The 13392-nt window shown below is 43.4% G+C and overlaps 1 protein-coding gene across 1 annotated transcript in view; it reads right to left on the minus strand.

The window, feature by feature from the left end:
- The window catches only part of LARS2 (leucyl-tRNA synthetase 2, mitochondrial), a 65002-nt gene that overhangs the window by 7451 nt on the left and 44159 nt on the right, over positions 1–13392 (minus strand). The window contains exons 18-19 of the mRNA XM_079947213.1: positions 9961–10038; positions 7257–7368 (exon numbers count right to left, since the gene is read on the minus strand). Coding sequence (XP_079803339.1) covers positions 7257–7368; positions 9961–10038 — 190 coding nt within the window. The remainder of the gene's footprint in view (positions 1–7256; positions 7369–9960; positions 10039–13392) is intronic.

Here is a 13392-nt window from a genome sequence, read left to right on the forward strand (position 1 = left end):
GACTCTTGAGAGTCCCATGGACTGCAAGATCAAACCTATCCATTCTTAAGGAAATCAGCCCTGAGTGCTCACTGGAAGGACAGATCCTGAAGCTGAGGCTCCCATTCTTTGGCTACCTCATGAGAAGAGAAGACTCCCTGGAAAAGACCCTGATGTTGGGAAAGATGGAGGGCACAAGGAGAAGGGGATGACAGAGGACGAGATGGTTGGACAGTGTTCTCAAAGATACCAGCATGAGTTTGACCAAACTGCGGGAGGCAGTGGAAGACAGGAGTGCCTGGCGTGCTCTGGTCCATGGGGTCACGAAGAGTCGGACACGACTAAACAACAACAAGCAGAGCCCCACAACCCTGCAAAATAAGCGTGAACTTAAAGCAGGTAGATCACTTATATGGGATATATACATGACACATATATTCTCGGCAGAGTACTTCTAATGCCCTTCATTTGTTGTGCCCACATGTGGGAGGACTGTGAAAACTGGTCAGGCAAAACAACCGACACAAAACAAATAGGAAAATCTTAACTTCACTCTTGTTAATGTATCTTTAGCAAAGTAACTTTTCTTGATGGGACTCCTAGCATAACATAAAGCCTTCCAGATCCAGTAATCTTACATCCTTATCTGGATAGAAAAAATATTTTATTTCGCAAACAGTCATGTATCTTATATGTGGTGTCTGAATGTTACTCAGATGCAAGGTTCCAGGAAGGAAACACGGTTTCCTCATCCTGTTCACATTTGCAAATTGCCAAGTTATCAGTCTGGTGAACTCTGGCCAGCAGTAAAAGGCTGAGTGACATGTTTTGGCAGTGCATATGCAGAAGGGATGACACGTGGGCAAGTGGAGGACTCTGAATTTAAAAGGAGACACGAAGAGCAAACGAGAAAACATTGCTGAGGTAGATTATCAGAGAACACTTGGACTCCGCAAAATATGAAATATTAGGACACTCTAAACCTCTCTTAGTGTTCACTGGTTGAAGTGGATTTCATTCCTAGAAAGAAATCAAACTATTTTGCTGTGAGGGTTACAAGTACTTTTCAACAACTAAATTGAACAATGGTATAGTTACAGCTTGAACAAAATGGTCAACCTCCTTGAAAAGCTTCAGTATCACTAAGAAAACTGTTGCATAGTTCTTTTAGCTGAAAACCATGTATTTATTTAATGTTGCTTAATATTACAAAACCTCTAAACAATTGAAATACAGTCGTATCTTGGTTGTTGAACACCTTGGAACTCAGACGTTTTGGCTCCCAAACGCTGTGAACCTGAAAGTGACTGTTCCAGTTTGTGAACGTTCTTTTGGAACCTGAACGTCCGACGGGGCTTCTGTGGCTTCTGATTGGCTGTAGGAGCTTCCTGCAGCCAATCAGAAGCCGTGATTTGGTTTTGGAAGTTGAATGGACTTACAGAACAGATTCCAAGGTCCGACTGTAAAAATAAAAATGTGACAGTGACATTCAGTAAGATTTCTAAAAATTAGATAAGAACAAGATTAAAACCAAAACAAACTATCACAAACAAAACTGAGCCATGTAAAAAATGGAGAATTAAAAATTAAGATTTCAGGAAAGATTTGATTGTACTGGGGGAGGTGGTCTGAAAGGTATGCTTTACCCTCGTGGCTTAGGGTTTTAAATGCCAGCAACAATGCCTTAAACCCTGTATTATGGTAGGTAAGAGCAGGACTCTGGGAAAATTCAATAATGGGTTTACATAAGCTCTTCTGATGCATACCATGACCAGAAAATGAAAAGAAAGGCTTATCTTGAAGAATTTCCTTCTTCCTAGCAGAGGAGGGAATCTGCCCATATATTAAGCCTGCTGATCACAGATAACTAAAATATTCTTTTTTATGCAGAAGCTATGCTTGGCTGCTTTTTGAAATATGATTTGAAGCTCCTAGTAACATAGGGATAACAAGGGGCACTAAAATCTGTTAGCTCAAGGCAGGCTACTAGAACAGAGCAAGACACAAAGGTAACATGAAATAAGTCCTCAAAGGTTATTATAGCACTTAGGAAATAATTCAGCCAAGTGGAACACAGGGTAAATAAGTACGAAACATAATGTACAAGCCTGCACTCCCATAGCCCCCTCCTTACTGATGTGCTGGGCATGTAAGAATTATGCAGTAAACACTTCCCTGCCACAAAATCCTGGGAAGACAAAAAAGTCATTTATCTTGAGGGCAGTTCAAAGAACTTAATATGAGATTGGATAAATGCCAGTGTATGCTTTCCTGTTTGCTATTTCTCTCAGCCAGCAGATTTTTTTTTTTTTAAAAAAATCCAAAATCCAGTGATCAGTATTTCCTACTATGGAACGAGAACTGCTAGACAGACCTAAGCCTCTGCCCTCTTGCATTAAAAGATAGGTATTCCTAACTGGTAAGCTGCTTGACTGGCATGTGTCATTCAAAGGCACAAACCACTCCGAAGGACATGGCAGAGGAAAGGTCAGCTCAGTGGAACAGCATCTGCTTTGTGTGAAGAACATCCCAGGTTATCTGTCACCTGCATGTCCAGGTAGGGATGAGGGAGACTCCCTGCCTTAAGCCCTGGAAAACCGCTGCCAATCAGCATAGGCGATACTGAGACAGATGGACCAATGGGCTGATTCCGTATATGGCAGCTCCCTCTTTCTTAAGGCAGCACAGTAGCATTTTTTTAAATAAAAAAACCCCAAAAACACTACCCTATCTTTCAACAAAAGTAGAGACATCACCTTGCCAACAAAGGTCAGTATAGTAAAAGCTATGGTTTTCCCTGTAGTGATGTATGGAAGTGAGAGCTGGACCATAAAGAAGGCTGATCACCGAATAATTGATGCTTTTGATTTATGGTGCTGGAGGAGACTCTTGAGAGTCCCATGGACTGCAAGAAGATCAAACCTATCCATTCTGAAGGAAATCAGCTCTGAGTGCTCACTGGAAGGACAGATCCTGGAGCTGAGGCTCCAATACTTTGGCCACCTCATGAGAAGAGAAGACTCCCTGGAAAAGACCCTGATGTTGGGAAAGATGGAGGGCACAAGGAGAAGGAGACGACAGAGGACGAGATGGTTGGACAGTGTTCTCGAAGCTACCAGCATGAGTTTTACCAAACTGTGGGAGGCAGTGGAAGACAGAAGTACCTGGCGTGCTCTAGTCCATGGGGTCACGAAGAGTCGGACATGACTAAACGACTAAACAATAAAATCTTTCAACAACCAATGAGATTCAAGTAGAAAAACCCCCACTGAATAAATACAATTATAAAGATGTCGAGAAGTGCCCAGCTACCTTAAAGGCAAAGCCAGCCTGCAGCATCGCTGCTTAACACCTGCCATCTCCCCTCCCTTTGTGCCCTGACTCTTGAACAAGAAGAAGACCAAGATTGGTGGGTTCATTTACCTCATGGGCGCGGGGGGCACAGAAACTACCAGTTAACTCCTTTGGCTATTTAAGCCATCTATGGCCTTTTAAACTGGGGAGAGGGTATTGTTTGTGTTGGTCACGATGGCGTGTATTTTTGTGTTTTTATGCTGTAAATCGTCCTGTGATCCTTGGATGAAGGGTGGTCGAGATATTTAAATAAAGAGAATATCGAGCGAATTCAGCCCGTTTCCCCCCTGCGTCTGCACTGCCAGAGCATACAAGATCTGTGGGTTGTTCGAAATATACAGTCAAAACCAGGGCCCCCAAATAAAGAAGCTACATTAAGATTAGTGATGGAGATGTACGAGAGGAAGGAGAAAAACGATGGGTGGCGTAAAATACAAACAAAACAATCCCCTCTCTAAGGTGGTCTCGCTAGCGTCACGGGTAATCGTTGCTCATCACAAAAAAATACATTTGAGATTTCTCTTTTAAGATTTCTCTTTTAATAGCTTGGGCTAGCTGGACAATAAAAAATGTACCATATTTTTTGCTCTATAAGACACACTTTTCCCCTCCTAAAAAGTAAGGGGAAATGTGTGTGCGTCTAATGGAGCGAATGCAGGCTCCATGGCTTCAACGAAAGCAACGCAAAGCCTCCAGAGCGCTCCTGGCTTCAAGGATAGCTGCCTGAAGAGTGCTGAAGAGGCGCTGCGCAGAGGGAAAGCTGCGCAGCGCCCCTTCAGCGAAGCGGGAGGAGAAATGTAAGGGGCTCCATTTCTCCTGCTGTTTTGCTGGAGAGGTGCTGTGCAGAGAGGGAGAGAATATTTTTTTTCTTGTTCTCCTCTTCTAAAACTAGGTGCGCCTTATGGTCGGGTGCGTCTTATACAGCGAAAAATACGGTATTTTGTGATGAGCAAAGATGACAACAATGGCTGATGACAACAAATGGGGAATAACCCCCATTTTAATCATGGAATGGGTGTGTGTATGAATGTGGCAGGATCTTCCAATTAAATAGGTCCATGTGTGCTTAGGACCCCTCTTAAGCGCAGAGTTTTAGATGCTCACCATGCCCATCACATAGACAAGGAGCTGCTGGGGTGGGACATTAGCGGTTCTCACAACCCAGAAAAGTAGAAGACATGAACTGAGACAGTTTTTTCATCTACTCCTGGAAGACAGAACAAATTGAGGCTGTGCACCAGGAGGGTGCTTGACATGCAGCAAGAAATTCTCTACCTGATGCGGAAGGCAAAGTATTTATGCCACCGAGTTTTAAGGAGGAAGATATTTTATTCTTAGGCTCCCCCCCCGGACAAGATTTCCTGTACAGCTACTTCATTATTTTCTTTTACTTATTTTGGTCTACCTCCCTATCCCTGAAGGGACGTTGAGAAGTCAAAGGGGCAGCAAAACAGAGCTTTCACATTACATTAAATGACTTGACCAAGTCAATACGGATGTGAAAGAGCTACTGGAGAAGGGGAAGGGTGGGTCGAGATGTCCAAAAGAAGGGGGGAAAGTGGGTTTTGCAAGAACTTTTGCAGCTGCAGTACCCAGACGGATAACTGCATTAGTCTGTAGCAGCATCGGCAGCAGCAACAACAACAGAATCTAAAGTCCTTAAAGACTAACACATTTACTGTGTCAAAGTTCTGCAGACCACAACCCACACTCCGATAAAGTGAGCATTCAATGAAAGCGGAGGCCAAACTAGTGTGCCAGTCTTTAAAGCACCAACAACAGTTTTTACTGTGACAAAGACCCTTACTGACAAAGGTTCAGAATTTAGCTCTTTTCTGTTCTGGTTCTTATGTGGGTTTTGTTTAACCTTTGTGCTGACCTCTAAACGGCCTCGGTCCAGTATACCTGAAGGAGCGTCTCCACCTCCATCGTTCTGCCCTGACACTGAGGTCCAGCGCCAAGGGCCTTCTGGCGGCTCCCTAGCTACAAGAAGCCAAGTTACAGGGAACCAGGCAGAGGGCCTTCTCGGTACTGGCACCTGCCCTGTGGAACGCCCTCCCATCAGATGTCAAAGAGAAAAATAACTACCAAACTTTAAGAAGACATCTGAAGGCAGCCCTGTTTAGGGAAGCTTTTAATGTTTAATAGGTTATTGTATTTTAGTGTTCTGTTGGAAGCTGCCCAGAGTGGCTGGGGAAACCCAGCCAGATGGGCGGGGTATAAATAATAAATTCTTCTTATTATTATTATTTCCTGTTTATTTGTTGGTTTAGTTTATGCGGCGGTATTAATTTTATGGATGCTTCAGTGTTGCTTTTTGTTCAAGAACCACTCTATGAAATCTGATTGTCAACGTTCCCCTACCTAAGATCCCAGAACCCTAGGTGGTCCTTTCTTTGTAAAGGACCTTCTATTGAGGGCCCAACTAAGGGTTTTGTTACCCCTCTTTTCATCTCTGGACAGCCTCCTGCTTTTTACGATTCAGCATCCCTGCCCATTCCATCTTTCCTTTCCCTCTTTTACTGGCCCACCACTGATGGTAAGCAGTCTCAGACCACTTTTCGCTCCTTTGCTTTCCTTTCCTCCATGTCAGGTGCTGGTGTGGTTGCTTGTGAGCAAACAGGCAAGACTCCGACCTTCCTTTTCCAGGCTTTATTCTTGGTGAAGTGAAGAGCATCGTAAGTTCATGTCTGGCTCAATCGCTAGCAGAATCTGGGAGTGTCAGTCTTTGTACCTCCCCCAGCATAAAAGTCACGTCACCCCCAGCCTTTTCCTTCCCTCCCTGCACCGAAGACTACTGCGCAGAATGGGTGCTGGCAAAGGGGTACTTCCCTCCCCTCCAGTTTGCTCAGGCTCGGTGTTGAGGCTCTCCCTAGCATCCCCTGGTCCCTGCATCTCCTCTCCACTGGAGGTGGGGCTTTCCTCCTCGCCGGAGGAGGAACTGCTTCACAAGATTTTCAGAGGTTCCCTATAACACAACTGCCCTTCCACCTCTCGCCTCTGAGCTGATGGCAGTTCCCTGACACTCCACCTCAAATACTCCCTTTGTGCTCTCTTTTCTCTCTAACACTTCCTCTTCCCTCCCTCATCACAGAAACCAACTCCTAAGGGATGAGGTCTCTTGGGGCCCCCCATGAAATATTTGAAGGGGCCGCTCCCAAGTCTATGGGCATGGCCATTCAAATGGTGCCCGGGCATGGCGTCTTGTGATCGTTTATGTGGGGTGTGGCTTACCTGGCTCCACCCCTATTTTATTCAAGTTGGCACCCCTACCCCTCATGATCCTCATTTTCTCTTGGCCTCCTCTGCGCCCGAGAGCAAATGCTCCCGAAAGCTGCCTTTGCTATGCTCTGGAATGCTCTCAACATCCTTCCAATGCCCAGCGTCTCTGTGCAACCCGACTTCCTGGACAGACACCTCTGCTTTGCATTGTGAGAAGCGGCACAGAGAGTGCCTGCGCCCCCCCCCCACAGTAGTACAGTGGTACCTCAGGTTACATACGCTTCAGGTTACATACGCTTCAGGTTACACACTCTGCTAACCCAGAAACAGTGCTTCAGGTTAAGAACTTTGCTTCAGGATGAGAACAGAAATCGGGCTCCGGCGGCGTGGCAGCAGCAGGAGGCCCAATTAGCTAAACCGGTGCTTCAGGTTAAGAACTGTTTCAGGTTAAGTACGAACCTCCGGAACGAATTAAGTACTTAACCTGAGGTACCACTGTATATGCAAACACTATCTTTTATTTATTTTAAAACAATTTCATACTGTAAACAGCATCCTTATGTCAGAAAGGCTAAAAATGACCCCTGTAACAATTATTAACAGATATTAGTTGCCTCTAACCCCAAACAGTTTCATTCAGGCACAATCAAATTGTTTAAGTCACGAATGCAAACAAACAAGCTCACAACTGGGCAAGTTACCTTTCCAGATCTCTGAACTTATGTGGGGGGCCATGGGGGCAAGCATGACAAAAAGAGTTGCCAAAGCATCTTCAAATTCTGCACTGTGAAGAACAACTGGCTGTGAGGCTTGCTGCAGGAAAAGAAATAAAGGGAGGGAGAAGAATGGATTGTAAAATGTAAACACTTCATAAAGCAGCTACTCAGGAAGAAAAATGACAGTATGAAAGTAAAAAGGGGGGGGGGTGAATTAAGAGTTGTGCCTTGAAAAACAGTATTTCCTTTTCACAGTAAGATGTTAAAGACAGCCGTAATCTTTCTGCCAGCAAAACCATGGAGAAAGAGAGCTATCTGCACAACGCACACGCATACAGAAAATTCAGAAAAGTTAATGGATACTGCTAAGCATTCAGCAAAAGCAAGCCCTTGGGATTCTGTACGGATGCCAGAGAATGCTTATCAAGATCAGCTTATAGGATTAGAGCCTCAAAAAGTACATTGGAAACTGGAATTCACGGCTGTAGTACTAAATAAATTCATAATTCCGTTTGTAAATGCGAGAGATAAGCTAGGCAAGATGGATAACTCTGGCTGGGTCTGTGCTTTGCTTGGACTCTTTGTCAGTATTCCAGCTCTTCCCCCCCTAGATAAAGCTACAGGGTTAGCCTTAAAAAAAACAGATGCAGAGCTGTAGGAGAGGGAGTTTTCCAAGGGTCACCATTTCTTTTGGCAATGGAAAACAAATGTTAGTTGTTGGGCATTATTTCTTTATTACATTTATATCTCGCCTTTGCTCAAAGAAGCTTGAGGTTCCCCCTTTTTAAAGGTAAAGGTAAAGGGACCCCTGACCATTAGGTCCAGTCGTGGCCGACTCTAGGGTTGCAGCGCTCGTCTCGCTTTATTGGCCGAGGGAGCCGGCGTACAGCTTCCGAGTCATGTGGCCAGCATGACTAAGCCACTTCTGGCGAACCAGAGCAGTGCATGGAAACACCGTTTACCCTCCCACCGGAGTGGTACCTATTTATCTACTTGCACTTTGACGTGCTTTTGAACTGCTAGGTTGGCAGAAGCTGGGACCGAGAAACGGGAGCTCACCCCGCTGCGGGGATTCGAACCACCGACTTTCTGATCGGCAAGCCCTAGGCTCTGTGGTTTAACCCACAGCGCCACCCATGTCATTACAATAATTCTGTAAGATAGGATAGCTTAAGAGACACTGAGCGGCCCCAGGTCAACCAGTGAGTGGCCAAGTCGGGATTTGAAGATACACTAGCCCACTCTAAAGAATGCACAGAAAGGGAAAAAAGGCATTGCTGCAGGGCAATAGATTTGCTTGCTACTTGTGGGTGCAATTATGTGTTTGTTTTGTTTTTGTTCTCATTTTTATTATGTACTTTGTAGTTTTATTTCACATCTTATGCTGTAAACCATCTTGAGATCTTTGGATGAAGGGCTGTATATAAACTAATCAATCAATCAATCAATCAATCAATCAATCAATCAGATGTTTGTGGTTAGATGTATCCTGCTGTGCTTTCCAGTTCTAAATAAATACAATTAAAAAGTTCAAAGAGTGACTGGAATAGACAGTTGTCTTGCTTGTAATTAACATGAAAACAAGAGGTGTCTCTGATACTCTGCAACTGTATTCCACTCAATAATCAGAATAGCAAAAGAGGTTCTGATTGGCTGAAGAGGCACGTTTTCCCCAGGGGCATAATATGGTGCCGTACATGTACATGGAAAATGTGATGTTCTCAATTTGTTAGCTTCAGAGGAGGTATGCAGGTTGTGTGCAACAATTAAGAAATAAAATCCATTTATTAAATGCACATAATCTCCCACCTAACCGCACAGCAAGCCCTCATCCCATGAAAAGCCTCGTTGGGAGGTTGACATTCCTTCTAGGAATCCTATCACACCAACAACTTGTTTGACAGCTGCCTACAGATCTATCAGAAGCATTCATCATCAGACTCCTTTAAGTAACACTGTGTGTGTCTACTACAGTTACTGCAAAAGGATCATTTCAAAAGTGAAATAAGAACAGATTTCACTGCTTTCTGATGAAGTAAACCTTCTTGGGCTTGTTCTAATCTTAGCTTTCCTACTTCCTGGTTTCAGGTGGGTGTGATAGTCGATATTCTCAAATGCAGATTAAAAACTGTGCTATCACACTACTTAAATGCTCTTAGGTTTTATTCTGTACCCACCAATCTGTTAAGAGTGTGAACACATGGCCTATAGAGAAAGGCCTTGTTATTACATTAGACCCAAGGCAACTGTAGTTTCAGTTTCAACATGCACAATCTTTGCCAGGTGATATAGTCAACAGCTGTCTTAGCTCAGTTAAATTTCAATTTTCTTCAAAAGGTAAAACAAAAAAAATATTTTCCAAGGTAGGGGGAAATATTGTAAATTATGTTCTAATTTACAATATTAAAAAGGATGAAGATTTGTTAGATATTAGATAAATTATTACTGGTCTTCATGATACTGGGAATGCCATATTTTAGCAATTCTAAAAAGGAGAATTTCAAACATTCCAAAACAACAGGGGAAAATGCACTATGGATAAAAATGATCTTAGGGAAATGCAAAAATCAAAAGCTTTTAGAACATTTAAACCACCAGCTGCACCCTTGCTGCTAAGCATGGATCAGTAGTGCACATCAGTACCGTAAAATAAGTTATTAAAATATGATAATTTACATGGTATACTCACTGACAAAGTGTTACTGAGGCCCATCAGTCGAGCAATTGCGGTATGAAATGAGAAATCATCCTGGAAGAATTCGGTTACCTAATTGCACAAAAGAAAAATGTTCTCTCTTTGGTTAATTCAATTTACTACAGCTCTGCAATTCTTGCTTATTTAAACAATGTCTAGGCATCCCTTTACTGAAACGAACAGGGTGCTACATAAACGCTGGAAGTAGAAATGCAATGGGGTAGTCAAAACAGAAATTTATTGATCCAACACATTTTTAATCCCGACTAGTCCTTCTGTCCATTTTTAATTACAGAACTGGTTCTATATACACGCAGGTCCCACTATCAGAACACAATGAGTTCTCAAGAAATGGGTCATTAGGCAAACATTCACATAATGAGCTGATGATTTCTATTATTTCCCATGGGAACATTTCTCATCCATGCTTCCTCTCTCCATGCTTTCTGCTTGAAACTGCTGCAGCCAATCCGCAAGAGCCCTACAAGAAAAATTGTTGTGTCCAGTCTCTCTCCTACCAATGGTTTCTGCCTTAAAACAGCTGCTGTCGACCAGCACAACAGAAACAAGTAAGGAAATGGGCAAACCCCAGCTGTTTGGGTATCTGAGTCAACCCTTTGTGGAGCAAGGTTTGGGGATAATCCTTTGTGTTCGGATAACAAGCAATCTGATAGCGGGACGTGCATGAATTGTATAGAACTATCTTGACAGGCGCGGGTGGCGCTGTGGGTTAAACCACAGAGTCTAGGACTTGCCGATCAGAAGGTCGGCGGTTCAAATCCCCGTGACAGGGTGAGCTCCCGTTGCTCGGTCCCTGCTCCTGCCCACTTAGCAGTTCGAAAGCACGTCAAAGTGCAAGTAGATAAATAGGTACCGCTCCAGCGGGAAGGTAAACGCCGTTTCCGTGCACTGTTCTGGTTCGCCAGAAGCGGCTTAGTCATGCTGGCCACATGACCCGGAAGCTGTATGCCAGCTCCCTCGGCCAATAAAGCGAGATGAGCGCCGCAACCCCAGAGTCGGCCGCGAATGGACCTAATGGTCAGGGGTCCCTTTACCTTTTTATCTTGACAGACAATCTGTATGAAAGTCATAATAGTACTGTTATAGACATTAGTATATTCATACTTATTGATTAAAAGTATTTATAATCTGTCCTTCATCCTAAAATCTCCATAGATGAACGACTATTATGAAAATACCTATATTGTAAGACTAGGATTAGTCCCATACTAGCAAATGTGCAAAATAATTCTGAAGTGGAGGGAGGTTTCAAAAGCAGCTTGAGCTATACCATTTTTATTTTAAATAAGCTTGAATATTTCTCAAGACAAATTTCTATAGAAAAATTCTCTAAAGAAATCTGGGCAAACCTGAATTAGTTCTTTGAATCCTGGCAAAACATTCACAAACATGGATTTGGACAGTCAAAAACAACTACTTGTGCCTCCCTGGAAAGACTTGCTTCATAAGAAGATTCCCGATTACATACTGGCCTCAAGTACAATTTTGTGTAAAATATATATTATTGTAGATAAATTATATATTATTATAGGTACAAAGTATAGGTACAATACTTTATGCACATAGGCATAAACGATCATGAGGCTTCAACCACAAACTGACTGAAAACACATCTTTGATAGGCTTCATAGGTTGAATCCTGACAAGACAGAGGTACTGTTTTGGGAGGACAGGGGGCGGGCTGGTTTGGAGGACTCCTTGGTCCTGAATGGTGTAACTGTGCCCCTGAAGGACCAGTTGCGCAGCCTGGGAGTCATTTTGGACTTACAGCTGTCCACTGAGGCGCAAGTCAATTCTGTGTCCAGGGCAGCTGTTTACTTGCTCCATCTGGTATGCAGGCTGAGACCCTACCTGCCCGCAGACTGTCTTGCCAGAGTGGTGCAAGCTCTGGTTATCTCCCGCTTGGACTATTGCAATGTGCTCTACGTGGGGCTACCTTTGAAGGTTACCCAGAAACTGCAACTAATCCAGAATGCGGCAGCTAGACTGCTGACTAGGAGAGACCACTGGGACCATATAACACTGGTCCTGAAAGACCTACCCTGGCTCCCAGTACATTTCCAAGCACAATTCAAAGTGTTGGTGCTGACATTTCAAGCCCTAAATGGCCTCGGCCTGGGCCCAGTATACCTGAAGGAGCGTCTCCACCCCCATCGTTCAGCCTGGACACTGAGGTCCAGCACCAAAGGCCTTCTGGTGGTTCCCTCACTGCGAGAAGTGAGGTTACATGGAACCAGGCAGAGGGCCTTCTCAGTAGTGGCACCCGCCCTGTGGAATGCCCTTCCATCAGATGTGAAGGAAATAAACAACTACCTGACTTTTAGAAGACACCTGAAGGCAGACCTGTTTAGGGAAGTTTTTAATGTTTGATGTTTTATTGTGTTTTTAATATTCTGTTGGGAGCCACCCAGAGTGGCTGAGTAAACCCAGCCAGATGGGTGGGGTATAAATAATATTATTATTATTATTATTATTATTATTATTATTATTATTAATGATGATTATGTTCATTCATCTCCTCAGGATTCACCACTGAAAAATCCTTACTCAGTTTATCAAACCAGTAATTATCAAACTCTAGTGTAGTTCAGAACTGTTGTCATCCTCCAGAATCAGATCTCTACTTGATGGTTTCGTCTCGCCCATACAGCCAAGATCCAATGTTATGCTATCAAAACCTATATTGTATGGCACCCTTTTATTTTTCACACACTGGTAGGAGACCATGCCATAGCCACAGGTATCTAGACCAAATGATTTCCTTTTGAGTGGGGTCTGGCATAACATGCGCAGGCCAGAGGAAGATGTAGAAGTGAAACCTGAATGTGATAAATGTGAAAACATTGTGCCTTATTAAATCATTTGTTCTCCAGTAGGTGCTGGAAGAGGCAGAATGGCTGTGCCTTTTCTCAAACAGTCTCTTGTGGCACCTTAGGGTCTATCAAATTCATTATGACATAATCTAAGTGGACTGTAGTTTATGAAAGCCTATGTCAACATTAGTTTGTGAAAGTTTATGCCACAATAAATTTGTTGGTCTTTAAGGTGCCACAAGAATCTGTTTCTGGTGAAGAAAACAAACCCCTCTGGAAATTGTCTCAAATAATTAACACTGAGTAGGCTTCCAAGGAAGTTACTGCTAGATGTTTATCTTCTGCTTTTAAAATAAAGATGATGTATGGTAGATCTAAGTGTGCCTGGCTGTGCAGTGGGATAAGGATTATCACCATCCAGCAGCATTTTAGAAACTGTTCTTGCTTTCTTTATCGGTGCTTCAAGATGTGCCACACAAAACAGAAGAAATGGAAGCACTTATGGAATTTATAGAGCGTAACATTGCTATTATTACCTGCAGAGCAACAACTTAGTCTTTATAAACGCAGAGAGACAATTCCTCTATATTGC

This window comes from Podarcis cretensis (assembly GCF_951804945.1).
Source record: "Podarcis cretensis genome assembly, chromosome: 12".
Lineage (NCBI taxonomy): Eukaryota > Metazoa > Chordata > Lepidosauria > Squamata > Lacertidae > Podarcis > Podarcis cretensis.